The following is a 17,825-nucleotide window of genomic DNA, read 5'->3' on the forward strand; positions in this document are numbered from 1 at the left end:
CACTATTGTTATTTACTGCTGCTCTTTAATTATTTGTTATTCTTATCTCTTACTTTTTTTTCTTAAAACTGCATTGTTGGTTAAGGGCTTGTAAAGTAAGCATTTCACTGCAATACCTGTTGTATTTGGCGCATGTGACAAATAACATTTTATTTGATATCAGAGCCTCTGGGGGCTTGGTGGATAAGTATGAGAAAGCACTGTCTGAGGAGATGGCCAAACGACAGCAGTTGTATGGTGGTGGTGACCCACTGAGTTCCCCGATTTTTAGTTCCCTGGTGAGTCAATTGTGTGTTCATAAGTATCCGTCCTTTGTTAATTTTGGTAAGATTTGGTTGTAGTTTAAATGACATTTAAAAAGTCAGGTCAGTCTAGGCATACGTTCTACTATCCTTTGATCATCTGTGATGCACTTTATATCAATAATCTACATCTTAATTTAGGAGCATAGATTTCACAGTGTACAGTGTCGCTTTTCTTTCTCTTTTCAGGGCCCAAGTTAGATGATTGGTCTGCAAAATTATCTTCACTCTGTCTTTTTTTGTCTTTTAATTAAATCTGACCAATAGCCATCTTTAATTTAAAAAAAATGTTTTAGTATGGGTAGTCTCCTTCACTTCTTTGTTTAAAAAGTTGTGATTGCATCAGAAATATAAAACTCATGTCGTCAATTGTTAGGGATAATTTTTCAATGATTCATGTTTTTGTCATTTGTAGGCCTAGTCCATTACATACACTTTTAAGTGTGTATACATTTTATGTAATGGAAATGTATTTTTAATTCCTAATAATAATTTGTAATCATAATTTAAGCATAAGGGGAAGGATATCGGCCTCTAGGGGCGGGACAAGGCATGTTCGGGATTGCTTCTCCTCCCACATGTTGAATATTAATGAGAGAAAATAGTCTGCGAGCCTATACGTAGTGACGACACACGAAAACTGCGGGCCCGGATTGCAGCAGCCCCTTGTCACTGTGACGAAGATTGGCACTAAGGTAAGCTGTCACTCAAATTCCTCTTTTTTTTCGTCGCCCATCAATCTAACAATCGACGCAACATGCTTGAATGCAGTGGCTCGCCATGGAATGAGCCAATGTGCACTTTGCAGAATGGACAGTGAGCCAAAAAGACTGATCACACAGAAAGGCAAGCTGTTGTGGCGAGAGAAAAAAAAGATGTCCGCTTGTTTGGAAAAGGCGCATTGGAAATGGTGAATGAGAAGGCCAAGCGTGTGTTCACTCATCTACAGACTATTGGATATTCGAATGTTATTATGAGAGATACCTAGTGATGACCGCAATGTAGATGGGACGTGTGCTGTTGACAGTTTTATTTGTTCAACATTTGAAAGCACCAATATTATCTGCTACATGTAGCCTGAGCCGCTATACGATCTTTAGACAGCGAGGGTATGATACACTGGTAATCAAATTGACACGAAATTGGATGCACTTTTTTGTTTGTTATGGAAACACATTTGATTTTTTTCCCCCCTTGTTTATTTTTGCCAATGGATACGGCTTGCTAAAGAGAGATTCGTGGGCCTAGTGTCCCAGTTTAGGATGATGCTTGGTGAACATTGCGAACTGTAGATGCACAACTACTGAGTTAAAAAAAAAGCTTTATTTAATCTAAATGTGTGCCCGGAAGTTAGGGCTACTGACTGTACAACATACCTCCCACCCTGCACGCGCGTGAATTGATAACTGCACTGTCTGAATTCCATTCTGATACACGCATACAGTGACCAAGCATTTACCACACTCCAAAAAAAGATGAATCCTCCTACCCCAGAATGAAAGGCCCCGTGTTGGCATTAGTACCCTGACTCTACGTTCTTCATTGGCTATGTATGTATCATGCAATGGTTATATCTAATCTATGACAACAACGAAAACCTTATCTAAACCCCATGTCTGATGCATTTGTCTGTAGGACTGGTAGCCACACAGGTCTTAGGTCTTGGACTGGAATGCCCGTGTATTGGCATCATTGGCAGCAACCATGATGGAAGCCCAGTCGGCATCTCTAGATGAGTACCCGGAGGTAGATCAGGTAAGAGATTGAAGACGAGGAGGAGTGAAGTTTGAACATTTTACAAAGTGGGTGGCCATATTCCAATGAATGAGCTGTGTGACGTTATATACCCCAAACTTAACCACAAATTCACTAGTAAATGCATAACTGTCTGATGAAGTGATCCTGTCCTGAATTCCCAATTTCAATGAGCTGCTGTGAAAGTTAATATTACACACTTTAAAAGTCTATCAATCCTCTGGACTCCATGGCCTCCCAGCAAACATGGCAGAGATAGCGGGGGCTGAGTCTAACCGCACATCTTCTAGCTCTCACATAAATGTGTATTTTAACACATTTGCCTTTCAATCAAAGTCATTGTTGCGCCATCACATGGCAATCACAAGGGCAAGGACCATCGATATCCAGAGACCGTGAGTGGGGGAATGATTTTCAAATACTGTAACAGCCACACATCTACGGTGTGCAAGTAGGAGAGAGGCAATATTCCTCATCATACATGTCATTTTAATATAATATATGCCATTTAGCATATGCTTTTATCTATACAGAACAAAAATATAAACGCCACATGTGAAGTGTTGGTTTCATGAAATAAAAGATCCCAGATATTTTCCATACGCACAAAAAGCTTATTTCTCTCATTGAGTGTACTCATTTGTTTACATCCCTGTTAGTGAGCATTTCTCTTTTGCCAAGATAATCCTTCCACCTGACAAGTGTGGCATTAAACAGCATGATCATTGCACAGGTGCACCTTGTGCTGGGGACAGTAAAAGGCCACTAAAATGTGCAGTCTTGTTACACAACACGTTGCCACGGATGCCTCAAGTTTTGAGGGAGTGTGCCATTGGCATGTTGACTGCAGGAATGTCCACCAGAGCTGTTGCCAGAGAATTGAATGTTTCATTTCTCTACCAACGTTGTTTTGGCAGTTCGTCCAACCGGCCTCACAACCGCAGACCACGGGTTAGCACGCCAGCCCAGGACCTCCACATCTGGCTTATTCACCTGCTGGATCGTCTGAGACCAGACAACTGGACAGCTGATGAAAGATAGACTGGTTTTCTGATCCACTCCCCTACTTTTTTTTTTTAAAAGGTATCTGTGACCAACAGATGCATATCTGTAGTCCCATCCATGCGAAATCCATAGATTAGGGCCTAAGGAATTTATTTCAATTGACTGATTTCCTTATATGAACTGTAACTCAGTAAAATCTTTGATATTGTTGCACGTTTTTATATTTTTGTTCAGTATAAAATTATTTGCAGTCATGAGTGCATACATTTTTCTCGTATGGGTGGTCCCATTAATCAAACCCACAATCCTGGCATTGCACGCACTGTGCTCTACCAACTGTGCTACAGAGGACCACTTTAAAAACCAATGAATCTCAGATCCAGTGAAGAATTAGGCACAGTTGGAATGAGCCTGACCTGAGGCAGTGTAGGACAGGGTCGTGTTCACTAGAAACCAAATGGGAAAAAACCGTTGAAACAGGGAAGGACTAGAATGGATCATGAGTAATTTATAACTGTGTGTAGAAGTTACAGACAGTGTATTCATCAGGGTTCAATGTGAGTAGATAAATGGCTAAGGCGGTGTCTGTAAACCGCTGAATTGAGACAGTGTTATGAGTGGAAAGAGTCAGACCAATATCTCTCTCCTCTCCCTGTGTGTACTCACCCCATTACCACCCTGAGGGGGAGTCATCTACCAACCACTGACTAACTTTACTGGATTTCACTCCTATCCCATCCCTTCTCCTCCACTCTCCTATTTTATCTGCCTTGTTTCCCACTCTTCTCTTTACCATACTTGTCTCTTCCCTGGGTAAAGGTCTTGGTGCAGATGCGCGTGGGAGCGGAGGGGGATCCGGAGCAGAGTCTGACCGAGGGAAGCGAGGGGGGAGCAGGCAGCCCCTCTGCCATGCAGCCCCAGATGCCCATGGACACCGACAAGCAGGCCATCTACAGGTAGGCAAGTCATGGTACTCCTCCACTCCATCCTCCTCATCAGAGCTGTTTCCCTCTGTTCCCCCCTCCTCCTTCATTTTCCTTCCCTTGTCCTGTTTATGACTGTGAGCTTGTGTGGATGTTGCGAGCGTCGGTGCATGACTGTGTGTTTGTGTACTTTCATTAACTGCGCCGACTGGCGTTAAATCCTTTGCGCTCGCCTGTGCATCGCAGGCACCCCCTGTTCCCTCTGCTGGCCCTGCTCTTTGAGAAGTGTGAGCAGTCGACTCAGAGCTCGGACTGCGTCAGCTCTGCCAGCTTCAACGTGGATATTGAGAACTTTGTCCGTAGCCAGAAGAAAGAGGGCAAGGGCTTCTTCTGTGACGACCCAGACGTGGACAACCTGGTGAGGAACTCTGCACTACCAGGGTCTTGTTCATTTGGGCATGCAACTGAAAACATTTGAAAATGTTGTGCAACTGGAGAAAAAAATAGTTGTTTCTTATTGGATATGCCCAGTTGGTCCTTTCCTGTTTGTATGTTTTCTTCCTTTTGGTACCTAATGAACATGACCTAGCTATTACACGTCTGTCTTTGACGTTATAAGATAATATAACGAAGTTCCACGGCTGTTGTGCCCCTCAACAAACCACTCTTGAATTGCCTCCTTACATCGAGCAATTGAAAGAGTGTATGTGTGATGGTAAATGTTTTATCAAAAATAAATAAATGTTGTGACCCATGTCTTTATTGGAAAGAACTGAAGAGACATGACTGACCAGCAAACTTATGTTGAATGACCTAATTGGTAAGGGTTAAGCTTCACCCTTGGCTACGGTCAGGGTTAGAGTTATGGGTTGGCAGCATACCTACCCATGGACCGCTAATGACCTCACCTGACCTTTGACCCCAGATGGTGAAGGCCATCCAGGTGCTGCGTATACACCTCCTGGAGCTGGAGAAAGTGAGCGACTTGTGTAAGGACTTCTGTAGCCGCTACATCGCCTGCCTGCGCACCAAGATGAACAGTGAGACCCTGCTGAGTGGAGGAGAAACTGACAGCCCCTGTTCCCCTGTCCAGATACAGGTACACACACTCACACACATGTTATACACACACATTTCCCCTTCATAGATTATTTGTATCTTTCCCAGAGGGAACTTTGGCTATTGTATTGGGATTAAATGATAAGCGCATAATAGTACAATTATACAAGATGAACACATGAATGTGAATGCAGTAAGGCTAATTCTGTGTGTTTCACCCCTCCCCCAGACCCCCAGCTCACTCACAGGAACCCTCAGCCCTCAAGGCATTGTGATGTCAGCCTCGGCCCTGCAGCAGGGCAACGTTACCCTGACAACAGTCAATTCTGCTGGCCAAGTGTTAGCAGGTATGTCTCCGTGGCATACCACCTCTACAGGTACCCTCTCCTCTCCGGCCTTACTGTGTCCCTGTTAAGACAACTACTAGCAATACTGGGTCATATTAATCATGGCACACCGTAGCAAAACCTTTTTCAACGGATAACGAAAACAATATTTTCTTAGCAGGTTCAGGTAGTCCCTCCCTGTTTTAGTCAGTTTTCTTGAATCTGTGAATGTTGCCTCTTTTTTTTCAGAGTTGATTTCAAAGTTGATTATGGTGAGGTGCTGAGGGTCCTTGGATCAAGGTGTTACCAAAAATGCCCTAACTTTTATTTGTGTGTATGAGCAGGTGGTACAGTGTACCAGCCCATCACAGTAGTCACTCCTCAGGGACAGGTGGTGGGACAAGCTATCTCACCCCAGACAATACGCATCAACAACACACAGGTGAGGAATACACCACACACACAGACAGACACACGGTCACACATACTACAGCCGGTTCTGTGAATTGACTGTGTGTGTGTGTGTGTGTGTGTGTACAGCTCCAGTTGCAGCTCAATCAGGACCTAAGCAGTTTCTTCACCCAGGAGGACAGCTCATCCAAGAGCAACAAGAGGGGGGTCCTGCCCAAATCAGCCACCAACATCATGCGCACCTGGCTCTTCCAACACATAGGGGTGAGTGAAAAACACCTCGTCTCAACCGTTCTTAAGATTAGAATAACTTCAACTATAACTGAATGTAATGTAACCCAGAGTAAAGCTCTGCTAGGTTATTCCAAGGGTGTCTGAGCATGCTTGTGTGCACGTGCATTCATTTGGCCCCCGTCACGATGGCTCGTCCCATGATGGCTCGGAGCGGTTGCGTTGACAGAGACGGATGTGTTAGGTCCTCATATGACTGGCCCATGGTCTGCTGGCTAAATGCTAATCAGAAGTTAATCAGTAGACAGCCCACAGGCCCAATGGTGGACCTAACCAGACTGGTAGCTAACAGAGACCCTTTGTTCCCTTTGTGTGTTCGTGCATGTGTGGGTGTCGGTGTGTGTTTGTTGTGTGCCTGCGCGTGTGTGTAAGAGACAGTTAACTAGCAGCCAGATGTTAGAACATCCTAGCCCTCACAAAGACACTTTGAGATGACGCGTCTTCACTACAGCTTGTTCCTCTCTGCTTGCTCCCGAGCGGCCAATCCTGGCCCTCAGGCCTTTGTACATCCTAAAGTTGAATCTAAATACATCCTGGTTGGGGCGAAAGCCCAACCTCCCAGTACCTCATCATTTTTCCCCACATGGCCCACTAGCAATTTATACCGGTGTTATTAATGGTCGATGTGGTGCCCACAAACGTTGCATGATGGCAGATCAAGTAACATAGAAATTGGGGAAAAGGTATCCGACTAGTGGCCAGGCTGCTCCGAACTCTTAATTCACATAGAAGCGACTTTACTTAATCAACATCCTGTGCCGTTCCAATACAAATGGACCTTTAGTCTTACGTCATCCATCAACAGTCTCACAGTCATCCACCTACTCGGCTTAATAGGGAGCTAATAGAACTCATTTGCTGTAAATGATTGTTTGTGTTCTTTACCCTTCTCTCTCTTTCTTTCTCTCTCAGCATCCCTATCCCACAGAGGACGAGAAGAAACAGCTCGCCATACAGACCAACCTGACCCTGCTGCAGGTCAACAACTGGTGAGGCAATCTTTCACACACACACACCTTATACCCAAGCGTAGAAATGTGGCCTCGGATGATTGGCTTAGCCCCTGTCCGTCTCTCCCTCTCCAGGTTCATTAATGCTAGGAGGCGTATCCTACAGCCCATGATGGACAGCAGTGCTTCAGACACGCCCAAGAGCAGGAAGAGGACTCCCCAGAGCCGGCCCACCCAGCGTTTCTGGCCCATGGCCAACAACATTGCCTCGGTCGGTGTAGGGCAAGAGGTGGCCATGGACGATGACGGTAAATGCCCAGAAAAATGAATAATATGAAAAGTCTGCAACTCTGATATGCTCCTGTTGTGATTTATTAAACCGCAAGTGAGAAATCACCGTAGGAACATATCAGAGTTCCGGACGATCCCCAGTCCCTACTACAGGCTGGGAGGAATGCCATGCTGTGGTTTTCACACCTTGATATGACTTGATCTTGCCCTTAACATACCAGCCATCTCTATTACCACGATAACCCCGGTCAACTCTGACTATACGCTGTTCAATTCCGTACTGGTTAGTGGGTGTGGCTGAAGCTTGATCTTTTTCCTCAGTGACCATGGTGACGATGGGCATGAGTGTAGACGAGCTGCAGACACTGACCTCAGACGGTGCAACACTGGCCATGCAGCAGGTGATGATGGGAGGACACAGCGAGGAGGAGGAGGGCGAGAGCGAGGAGGAAGAAGAGGAAGAGGAGGAGGAGGGGGGTGACATGGCCGGATTGGAGTGACATGCCACTACTGCGGGATGTGATGTCACACCCTCATGCATGCCTATGTTTGACTATATTACTCAACACTCATCACAGTATCCAAGACAACCCACACTAGGCCTTTAAGGCCCTTCTAGAAACAGAAAAAAAATTGCTATTTTTATATGTAAAATGTTTGGAATGAAGACTGTTTAATTTTTTTCATTTGGCTTTTTTGCTTAGTGTTTTTATTTTGTTTAGTTTGTTTTTTAAAGAATATTTATGTATGAACATTGAATGTCCAATATGGCTGACCTGCTTTTCAAGGTCTGTTGGATTTCTCTAATAATAAAATGTTCAAGAAAGATTCTCCTCAACTTAGTTTTTTTATTTCGGAGTGTAGACGCAGTATTTCAGGGGAGGATATCGACAGGGTGAACTAGGATGTATTGATAAGAAATTCACACCCTTATGAGTGCAACATCAAAAATGAATCATTGGAGAAAAAAAGCTTATTTTTTTGTAAAAATAAATACATATCTTTATGGCATTTTTAAAATTATACAGGTTTTTACTTGTGTTCTCTGTACCATATTTCTCTACAAACACATCTGCTATATAACGGTATATAACAGTGTACTATACACAGTACATGTTACAACTATTCACCTATGTTACAACTATTGTCTACATACACGGTTTGTGTGTAGGGATGGGAAGGGGCTCACGGTGGAGATGCCGACCTTCTAATATGAGACCAAGCTTAGGCCAGGATTCAATCTGATCACCCTTTTTGGCTATGCCCCACTTACAGGCGACGTTACCACGATCGTGGAGATCGCATTCAAAGTAAACGCTGCAGATGCCGGCTCAATCGGAATTGACCTTTTACTGTCAACTTTGCTACAACGCGGTTCCCCCGCAGTCCGTATTGAATCCTGGCCCTAGTTCATCTCCCCAGTCCTCCATTTATTGTCCACCATTCCCCTCCATCTTGTTTCTCTGACTTTAAAATAGAGCTCAGCCTCAGATGGTGTCCATTCATTGTGGTGCTTAAGAACAAATAATTAGTGTCTCTGAGTAATGTCCTCTAAATATGTGAGCCACTGTATCCTTTGGGGATCAAGGACTCAGTGCCTCTTCTTTCTGGGGAAAGATATCACAGAATGAGTGTGTGTCATTTTGATGTTAAATAGACTAACAGATTTAACTGACTCATCCTAAAGAATAAACTACCAAAAGGTTTTCCATTGATTTCACTGGCTGGCTCGGACTTCAAGACTGCTTCACTCTTAAATGAACGGTTCATTCTGCAACTGATGAAACCCTTAGTAAATCCAGGCCTAAATGAATGTTTATGTCTGAAAACATCTGACAGACTTTGATTTTGGGGTGGACTGTCCATTTAAACCATGTATCTCTCTTCTTTGCATAGCAGCCTTAACAGTATTGCAGTACTGTCTGCCACCAGCAGAGTTCATCAGTGCACCAGTATACAGTACCAACAGAATTCACCTCCATCTGCTGGTGGATCCAGGTCAGAGTGTGTGAGATGAGAGTGTACATGGCAGGATTGTTCCTCCCAGCACAGCCATAGCCCCAGCTAGTGGCCCCTGCCAGCTTCCACACTGATGACTCCTCACAGGCCAGAGGGCCTCCGCTATCCCCCTGAGGAGCCAAACACACCAGGATTAGCAGCAGTGCATTTGACTCCAAATAGGTGAACGTTATAACACAAAACACACTGTGCTAAGGAACGGTTAAAAGCAGCGGGTGACCGTTCTTGCACCTTTGAACAGGAAATTGGTTGACATTTTCTGTTCATTTCCTGGCGATTCTACTTGCTGAATCACCACCGTTTCGTGATGGCAAACACACAGCGGCCACCCCCTGCTTTTAACCGTTTGTCTTCGCTGTGTGCTTTTTGTCTGCACTTTGTCCTTTAGACAAATGGGGCATGGAACTCTGAGGTCCACTTCTGAAAGATACCTGGCAAGAGTCTTTGCCCCCCTCTAGGTAGCCTGCACAGACCATCCAAGGAGAGATGGCACCCTGGTACACTCCCGGTCCACTGCAGTCCCTGCTGGAGAGCACAGGGACCTGGGCAGAGTGCATGGACACACTGGTCTCCCCTGGAAAGACACACACACACACAGAGAGAGGAAGGGCAGGAAAGGTGTATCACAGTATGTGCGGGCATGTGGTGCATGCTTGCGCATCTAGTCAGGTGTTGAATTTGAGCCCATCACCTCCATCCACTGTGGCACCCCACCCAGAGATCCAGCACATCTTCCCCTCCTCAAATCTCTCCCCATAGTTCGGCAGGCAGATAGGCTCAACCAGACCTGGAGGAAAAGACTTAGCCAATGAACCTGATGTGCTCCTTCAGATTTGAGGTGAATAAGAGCAGTTACTCTAAGGGCTCTATTCAATCCGTATCGCGGAAGTTCAGCACTGAAGCCCAATTTAAATGTAAAGGAAATGTTCATGCGTTGGCGGGGGACTGTGGTCACAGTAAACCTTGCATACTGTATGTCAGCATAATCAGAAATGACTTTTACATTTCTATCACGCAATCTCTAATGCTTCCGCGATACAGATTGAAGATTGAATAGAGCCCTATATCACTATCACTCAGTAGGACAAGACAGACAGGAAGAATTGGGACACATTTTTTTTTTTTTTTTGCCTTGGTACTCCATGATACTATGACTATGAGGTTAAAGTGCAGACTGACAGTTTAAATATGAGGGTATTTTCGTCCATATCGGCTGAACCGTTTAGAAAAAAATTATATTTGTGACTTTTTCACTCATTATTCAAGGTTTATCCATAATCATGGTAGCATCCACATTAACGTATAAGTGTTTATTTTTACTTAACCAGGCAAGTCAGTTAAGAACAAATTCTTATTTTCAATGACAGCCTAGGAACAGTGGGTTAACTGCCTGTTCAGGGGCAGAACGACAGATTTGTACCTTGTCAGCTCGGGGGTTTGAACTTGCAACCTTCCGGTTACTAGTCCAACGCTCTAACCACTAGGCTACCCTGCCGACCCGACATATTATATTCTTATTTACAATAAAAGTCACTGCAAAATGACACAATACATTATTTACCATTCATTTCTATTGGGCACAAAATAATCTGAAATACAAACAGTAAATGAATCCAACACATGTGTAGAGTCACACGTGTGATGTAGTCATTGCGTGCTATGAATATGGAACCAAACACTTAACTTTTTACTACTTTAATACACATATGAGTTCATTTGTCCCAATACTTTTGGTCCCTTAAAATGGGGAGATTATGTACAGTGCTGTCATTTTTTAACGGTTCACCCGATATGGATGAAAATGCCCTCAAATGAAACCCGACAGCCTGCACTTTAACCTCAAAATCATTGTGTCATTTAAAATCCACAGTGCTGGAGTACAGAGCCAAAACAACAACAAAATGTCGCTGTCCCAATACTTTTGGGGCTCATTGTAGACCGTGGTACCATTAAAGGTAAGAGGCTCTGTTAGCTTCAATAGAGCGATGTCATAGTTTAAGCCCTTTGGTTGGTAGCGGGCATGGTAGACAATCTTCTCCAAAGAGCGAGACAGCACCCCATTGATCGGCTGATCTGTCAATCCCACTTGCACCGCCCACAGCATGGTTTTTGTTGCAAACCTTGAGAAGGGATGGACAGTCAACCAATGAGATATCATATCACTTTAAAAAATAATGCTGTGTTCATGTAAGGTCAGTACAGTATAAATGTTTGTGTGTGTACGTACTTGCATGCGTGCGTGCGTGTGCGCACATGTGCACCTGTGTTTGTGAGAGAGACTCACCCGTAGACACAGTGTGCTGCTGTCACTATCCAGCGTGGTGTGATGATGGAGCCCCCACAGAGGTGTCGGTTCTGATAGTGCAGGCTGGCCTGCCAGGGAAACTGGCCTGGTTTGGAGACGTTCCCTCCCACAATACGAGACCTGAACATGGGCCTGGAGCCACAATCTGCAGGGGGCAGCCAGGGGAAAACCATTGATATGATAATGTTGCTAGTATGCACTCACAACGCACACACACACTTCCTAACTCCACTGTCACTCTTTCACTCACCTATGCACTTGAGTACGATCACACTCTCAGAGCTGCACTGGGTCTTACTGGAAAAACAGAGAATGAAGGCTTATACTTACTGCCAACATACACACAGACAGTCTGTGGACCTGAGCAGAGAAACAATTGTATATAACATGCTGGAAATAACTTCAGAAAATGAAATTATACAGTAAACTGGTTCAAATGAGGTTCTTCTCTGTATAACACCAATGCGAAAGTTTGATGTGTACCATGTACAAACCCAGTCAAGCCCTGATGTAATTGAGAAACATGATATGGACTGAAGTGAAACATGAGATCACAACTAGACTTATGAAGCAGAGCAGAGCAACATAAACAATCAACACACGCTTACGAAACATGCTTTAGTTACTGCCGCCAAGCAACATGCGTTTCTGAGGGAAATGCTTCACATGACAAATGTGAAGCATTGACAAATACTGTATCATGCGCCACTTTGGGGGTACCTCCAGACAGTTACAGTGCCTTGCAAAAGTGTTCACCCCCCTTGCCGTTTTTCCAAATACACAGAAATTCTTGAGGGAAACCTGTTTCAGTCTTCCAGAGATTTGAGACTGGGACGGGGGTTCACCTTCCAGCAGGACAATGACCCTAAGCATACTGCTAAAGCAACCCTCGAGTGGTTTAAGGGTAAACATGTAAATGTCTTGGAATGGCCTCGTCAAAGCCCAGACCTCGATCCAATTGAGAATCTATGGTATGACTTAAAGATTGATGTACCCCAGCGGAACCCATCCAACTTGAAGGAGCTGGAGCAGTTTTGCCTTGAAGGATGAGCAGAAATCCCAGAGGCTAGATGTGCCAAGCTTATAGAGACATACCCCAAGAGACTTGCAGCTGTAATTGCTGCAAAAGGTGGTTCTACAAGGTATTGACTTTTGGGGGGGGGTGAATAGTTATGCACGCTCAAGTTTTCTGTTTTTTTGTCTTATTTCTTGTTTGTTTCACAAGAAAATATATTTGCATCTTCAAAGTGGTAGACATGTTGTGTAAATCAAATGATACAACCCCCCCCCCAAAAAATATATTTTAATTCCAGTGTGTAATGCAACAAAATAGGAAAGATGCCAAGAGGAGTGAATACTTTCGCAAGCCACTGTAGCTCAAAAGGCTTCAGTTCTGATAACAGGAACGGGGAGACATTCAACCATCACAGCCCTGTTGACAGCCTCACATCAGCATAGTATGTAGTCCTTGCGGTGGCATACCGTAGCTTGATGGCACAATCAAGAATTTGTGTACTTAACGCAATAGTGCTTGTGAAAAGATCTTTGGTTGTAAGGGCATACGCCAGAAGAGGAAGAACTTGCGGCGGCAGCTGTACATTAGAACTTTAACAGAAAGACTGGCAGACTGGTAGCGAGCACAGTTGTATTTTCTGTCAGAAATGGATGGCCAAATGGTTCACCTGAGGAAGGTGGTGTTATGGATCTTGACAGTCTGCTGGCGATCTGGATGACTCAGGTTGACTGATACCAGGTTAGCCTGGAAGGCCGACTCGACAGAGGAGAGAGGCAGGGATCTGGAACTGATGTAGCTGAGCGAACAAGAAGGAACCACACAGACATTTACAGTTTATTGGGGCAAATAGTGTGAATCTTCATTTGCCGCTTATAAGGCAATGGGTGGGTTTGGGATGCTATTATGCTGACGTTCTGTGACTAGATCCATTGACAGCACTATCCATTCATTTACAATACATTTATAAAAGTGGTCACAGGATCCTAATATACTTGGACCACAACGGAAATAAGTCTGTTGACTTTATTGTGTTTCATCCACAGTTATTTTGAATGTGTGTCTTTGATTTCATGTGCCTGTGTCACGCCCTGACCTTAGTATTCTTTGTTTTCTTTATTATTTTGATTAGGTCAGGGTGTGACATGGGTGATATATGTGTTTTTGTGCCAGTCTAGGGGTTTTGTATGTCTATGGGTGTTTACTCGTCTAGGTGTTATGTATGTCTATGGTTGCCTAGATTGGTTCTCAATTAGAGGCAGCTGTTTATCGTTGTCTCTGATTGGGAACCATATTTAGGCAGCCATATTCATTGGGTATTTCTTGGGTTATTGTCTATGTGTTAGTTGCCTGTGTCTGCACTTATCTTATATAGTGTCACGTTGTTTTTGTATAGTTCGTTCAGTGTTCTTTCTTCATTAAAGAAGATGTATGCAAATCATGCTGCGCCTTGGTCTCATCGCTACAACGAACGTGACAGGCTGAGTCAACTTTATTTGTATTTTATAAAAGCAGTTAATTATTAATCCAAACATACTCCTAACATTAACTAGGAAGGTCTTAAAGGGATACTTTGGGATTTTGGCACTACATCTTTAGTGTTTATCTACTTCCCGTGAATCAGATGAACTTGTGGATACCGTTTTTATGTCTCTGTGTCCAGTTTAAAGGAAGTTAGAGGTAGTTTTGTGAGCCAATGTTAACTGGCGTTAGCACAATGACTGGAAGTCTATAGGTATCTACTATGCTAGCAGATACCCATAGACTTTCAGTCATTATGCTAATGATAGTTAGCAATTGCGCTAGTGCTAATTAGCAACTTCCTTCAAACTGCACGCAGACTTAAAAATTGTATCCACATGTTCATCTGAGTCTGGGGAAGTAGATAAAGGGCTTCATTACCAAAATGATCCCCAAAATGGGAACGTGGCCAGATCCGTTGTAACACTGCCAATGGTATAACTGACAATCTTGACCTACTTAGAGCGCTGGTTGTTTGGGCTGGTGATTTTTCACTTCATTTAATGCCAGGCTGATTTTAATGGGATTAGCAATGCAGTTAATGGGACCTTTGGGTACAGAAACCCATTAGAAAGCCCTCCCTCTGAAAGCTGGGTAAATGTGGGTGTATTACAACGAGGAGGGAGAGCGTTTTATCACAAACTGCAGAGTCATGTCGATGTAATAGTCTCTATCTCCTCAGGCCCTGTGGGAGAATGGTTTCTATGGTGGAATGATCTGTATTCTCTGTGCGTCTCTTGACATTGCTCCACTCACCCTCACCCTAGTCATCCACCATGCCAGCCCCAGTGAACCTCTGACCCTTCACTTATCTTTTTACCCCTGTCACAGAGAACTAATTCAATTCCATTCAATTCCCAACCGGGTACCTGGAGTATCCCAGCTGTTTGCAGGCAGAATAACCCAGTGTGTGATCCCAGTTGGTGGAGCACACAGTCCCCCATACACCCCTACAGTTGATCTGCAGCACAGAGCTCCTCCCACTCAGACGCACTAAGGGACAGACAGACAGACAGACAGACAGACATTATTGTGTGTACAGGTTACTCTGTGAAAAGTCTGGCCTATCTGACCTAGCCTGGGGATGAGGTTACACAGTGAATAATGTGGATGAATGGTGCGAGGGAATTTCAAGCCCTTTATCAGGTTTACAGGGGTGGGGGTGGGGGGCGTTTTTAGTCGTGCATGCGTGTGGGAGAGAAGTGTGCATCTCACCACATTGCAGTTCGTCCTCCCCATCTGCGCAGTCGCTGACTCCATCACACTGCGCAGATCTGGCAAAACACAAAGTGGATGTGCTACAGTGGAACTTCCCCGTGCAGCTGACTCCCACTTAGGAAACAAGGAGGACACACGCATGTACACACAGACACACACACACATTGTTACACACACACGCACATTGTTACACACGGTGGTGGAATTGGAAAGAAGTTGTAGTAAAATCCTATGATTCTATGTAAAAAAGCACGTCACAATGATAAGTAATGACATGTTGACCCCCCCCCCCCCCCCTGATTACACACACAACTTGTCGTGTCATTCAGGCCTCAAGAGTAACTTACTGCACCCTGTCTCCTGTTACACATATGACACACGACTCCTCTTACAATCACAATAAAACAGTACAGAACAACGATACTATTACAATAACACTATGAGCCACTCAGACGCTGTATACCCTAATCCTAGTACTTGACACTCTATCCTAACACACAACATTGCCTGTTGTAACAGATAGATAACACTTTATAATGCAGCCATATAGTGTCAAGTGCAAATGTGTCCTTGATTTCAATCCAACGACACGTGGTTCAACATTACTGCTATAGACAGACTTTCTGATTATCTGTAATAATATGCTTGATAATGACTTTGTAATAACAAGGCCACAAACTGTGTTCCCTTACCTCCAAGCCCAATGCCTAGGGCTAGACTCAGGGCCAGTAGACCACACGCAACAATCACCAGCAGCAGCCAGTGTGCCAGGAGCTGGCTGCATAGGGTCTTAGTCTCCACCAAGCCGTCATCTGAACCAGCAGAAATGAACCATGAGAGAAAATCTAAACAATGGGGGACAGGGCAACACTGGCACTAGTAAGGCCACAAACCATCAAGAGCCATGGTTAGCCCCAATACAACATGCGAGGCACTCATAGACAGAGCAAGGGGGTTTTCCTGATTCTGTGTCCAGACCACGAAAAACTCTTGACGCATAGACGGAGAGTCATTGTGTCCTCTGAGGATTTCCATACCGTGCATGAAGGGCCGGACCTTGATGAAGCGCATGGAAGGGAGGTAGCTGGTTGGGGTGAGCTGGCCCTGGCTCTTTGGGGTGGGGGCAGGGGGCTCCTGGAACGGAGCGGTGGGTACATGGGGGTCCTGGAGGTCCTGAGAGAAGGAGCCGCTGGTCTGGCCACTGAGGGGGCTGACATTGAAGGTGGTGGGGATCTCCACGGTTGGCAGGTCCTCGTGACTCACAGACTCAACCTCAATACGGAACGGGTCCGTGCCCTCTGCCCCAGACACCTGTATGGAGTGTGTATGAGAGAGAAAAGAGAGAGAGAGAGAGACAAATAGGGAGTCAGAGAGAAATAGAGGGAAGGCGTGCGAGAGAGAAGATGGATGGCGTGAGAGAGGGAGGGGGAGAGAAAAAGGGAAAATGAGAAAGAGATTGAAAAAGAGATGAGGATGAATCTTCATGGTCAGTTGTTCGTTCATCTGAAAAGCATTGACGTTAAAACACGCAGACCTCGGGAGGTCAGTCTGGCTACACACCTCCCTCTCTTCGGCTAAACCACCAGCAGCAGTCTTGTCACTATCAGGCATGGCCATATCTCCTCACCCAGCTAATCATCTTGGCCCCATGGTAGTAAGATGACCACCACTGGAGGCTGGTTGGAGCGATGGGAGACAGACCAGACTCTACCTCTCTCTCTCTCTCTCTCTCTCTCTCTCTCTCTCCCTCTCTCCTCTGGCCACACCCTGATGGAGAGAATGGGACACCTGAGCAGGTGCTACACCAGTGTGCCGTGCCACATAAAGGGGGGATCAAGTAACGTCTGAAAGCTCCTCGACCTCGCGGGTAAGGTTACAGTGGAGTATTCTGGGAAGACACTCAGGTCACATTGCTGCTACAGGTGTTGGGGGAATTAGGGAGGGCGTGGTGGGTCTGTGGTTGTAAGGTGAAAGGTCATAAGCCTACTTACTGGCTGTTCCATATGATGTGGTCAGTCAGGTGTACAGGCTAATAGAGATGGATGTAAGGAGGCCATGCATCTGGGGAATGCTCAGTCATTTGAATTGTGCAGTGCGTGACTGATCATTGGTGCATACTGTATAGGAGGAAGGTTTCTCTATTGTCAACAGGCATGATCTTCGATGCGTACTTATCTGAGTCTAAGTGTATGACTAAAATAAAATACTATACGTTAGTAATTGTATAGTGAGCAGAACCTCTAGTGATCTAACGCCACCAATAGCAGTACTGTGTCACCAAGGAGTGGAGGGACGATGAGTTCCATTATTGGAGAACCCTTTAGTGTTTGACCCTTTTCCTCTGCTTCCTGTGTCTTGTTTCCTTGGGTGGTGCTTCGGTGTCTTTACATGTGTGGGTGTATGGCCATATGCGGTGGCGATTTTAGAAAATAAATCT

General features: G+C 44.9%; 3 protein-coding genes across 6 annotated transcripts; 1 reads left to right on the forward strand and 2 right to left on the reverse strand.

The window, feature by feature from the left end:
• Positions 1-909: 909 nt before the first annotated feature.
• Positions 910-8,141, forward strand: LOC115134243 (homeobox protein PKNOX1-like). 3 transcript variants are annotated; one of them, XM_029668020.1, is made up of 11 exons: positions 910-997; positions 1,938-2,057; positions 3,882-4,018; positions 4,232-4,403; positions 4,911-5,084; positions 5,274-5,421; positions 5,715-5,812; positions 5,911-6,045; positions 6,985-7,061; positions 7,158-7,330; positions 7,635-8,141. In XM_029668020.1, the coding sequence occupies exons 2-11, from the start codon at positions 2,007-2,009 to the stop codon at positions 7,811-7,813; spliced, it is 1,344 nt and encodes a 447-aa protein (XP_029523880.1). In that variant the 5' UTR covers positions 910-997; positions 1,938-2,006; the 3' UTR covers positions 7,814-8,141. The 3 variants fall into 3 exon arrangements, with proteins under 3 accessions (XP_029523880.1, XP_029523897.1, XP_029523889.1); XM_029668037.1 differs by having other exon boundaries at positions 5,274-5,391; XM_029668029.2 differs by lacking the exon at positions 910-997 and adding an exon at positions 1,047-1,852.
• A 48-nt stretch (positions 8,142-8,189) lies between these two features.
• Positions 8,190-9,989, reverse strand: LOC135574371 (transmembrane protease serine 3-like). The gene is made up of 3 exons (XM_065025877.1): positions 9,764-9,989; positions 9,290-9,442; positions 8,190-8,920 (listed from the first exon to the last, which is right to left on the reverse strand). Exons 1-3 carry the CDS (start codon positions 9,887-9,889, stop codon positions 8,897-8,899), a joined length of 303 nt encoding a protein of 100 aa, XP_064881949.1. The 5' UTR covers positions 9,890-9,989; the 3' UTR covers positions 8,190-8,896.
• On the reverse strand, positions 9,906-17,101 carry LOC115134258 (transmembrane protease serine 3-like). Of its 2 annotated transcripts, XM_065025863.1 has the most exons (10): positions 16,949-17,101; positions 16,426-16,699; positions 16,081-16,200; positions 15,386-15,502; positions 15,040-15,163; positions 13,320-13,448; positions 11,888-11,934; positions 11,617-11,782; positions 11,280-11,452; positions 9,906-10,119 (listed from the first exon to the last, which is right to left on the reverse strand). In XM_065025863.1, the coding sequence occupies exons 1-10, from the start codon at positions 17,003-17,005 to the stop codon at positions 9,998-10,000; spliced, it is 1,329 nt and encodes a 442-aa protein (XP_064881935.1). In that variant the 5' UTR covers positions 17,006-17,101; the 3' UTR covers positions 9,906-9,997. The 2 variants fall into 2 exon arrangements, with proteins under 2 accessions (XP_064881935.1, XP_064881931.1); XM_065025859.1 differs by having other exon boundaries at positions 10,029-11,452.
• Between the last annotated feature and the right edge of the window lie 724 nt (positions 17,102-17,825).

Source organism: Oncorhynchus nerka, linkage group LG2 (assembly GCF_034236695.1).
Source record: "Oncorhynchus nerka isolate Pitt River linkage group LG2, Oner_Uvic_2.0, whole genome shotgun sequence".
In the NCBI taxonomy this organism is placed as follows: Eukaryota; Metazoa; Chordata; class Actinopteri; order Salmoniformes; family Salmonidae; genus Oncorhynchus; species Oncorhynchus nerka.

Bases quoted from the DNA above. Each gene is read 5' to 3' on its own strand.
- LOC115134243 (XM_029668020.1), top strand. From the start codon at position 2,007: ATGATGGAAGCCCAGTCGGCATCTCTAGATGAGTACCCGGAGGTAGAT. The intron at 4,019-4,231 runs GTAGGCAAGTCA...TGTGCATCGCAG, and splicing joins GACAAGCAGGCCATCTACAG to GCACCCCCTGTTCCCTCTGC. The intron at 5,422-5,714 runs GTACCCTCTCCT...GTGTATGAGCAG, and splicing joins GTGGCATACCACCTCTACAG to GTGGTACAGTGTACCAGCCC.
- LOC135574371 (XM_065025877.1), bottom strand. From the start codon at position 9,889: ATGCACTCTGCCCAGGTCCCTGTGCTCTCCAGCAGGGACTGCAGTGGA. The intron at 9,443-9,763 runs GTATCTTTCAGA...TTGGCTCCTCAG, and splicing joins GGGGCAAAGACTCTTGCCAG to GGGGATAGCGGAGGCCCTCT. The intron at 8,921-9,289 runs GTGAATTCTGTT...ATCTTTCCCCAG, and splicing joins GGATCCACCAGCAGATGGAG to AAAGAAGAGGCACTGAGTCC.
- LOC115134258 (XM_065025859.1), bottom strand. From the start codon at position 17,005: ATGGCCATGCCTGATAGTGACAAGACTGCTGCTGGTGGTTTAGCCGAA. The intron at 16,700-16,948 runs GTGTGTAGCCAG...CACTCCATACAG, and splicing joins GTTTAGCCGAAGAGAGGGAG to GTGTCTGGGGCAGAGGGCAC. The intron at 13,449-15,039 runs GTACCCGGTTGG...TTGTTCGCTCAG, and splicing joins AAACAGCTGGGATACTCCAG to CTACATCAGTTCCAGATCCC.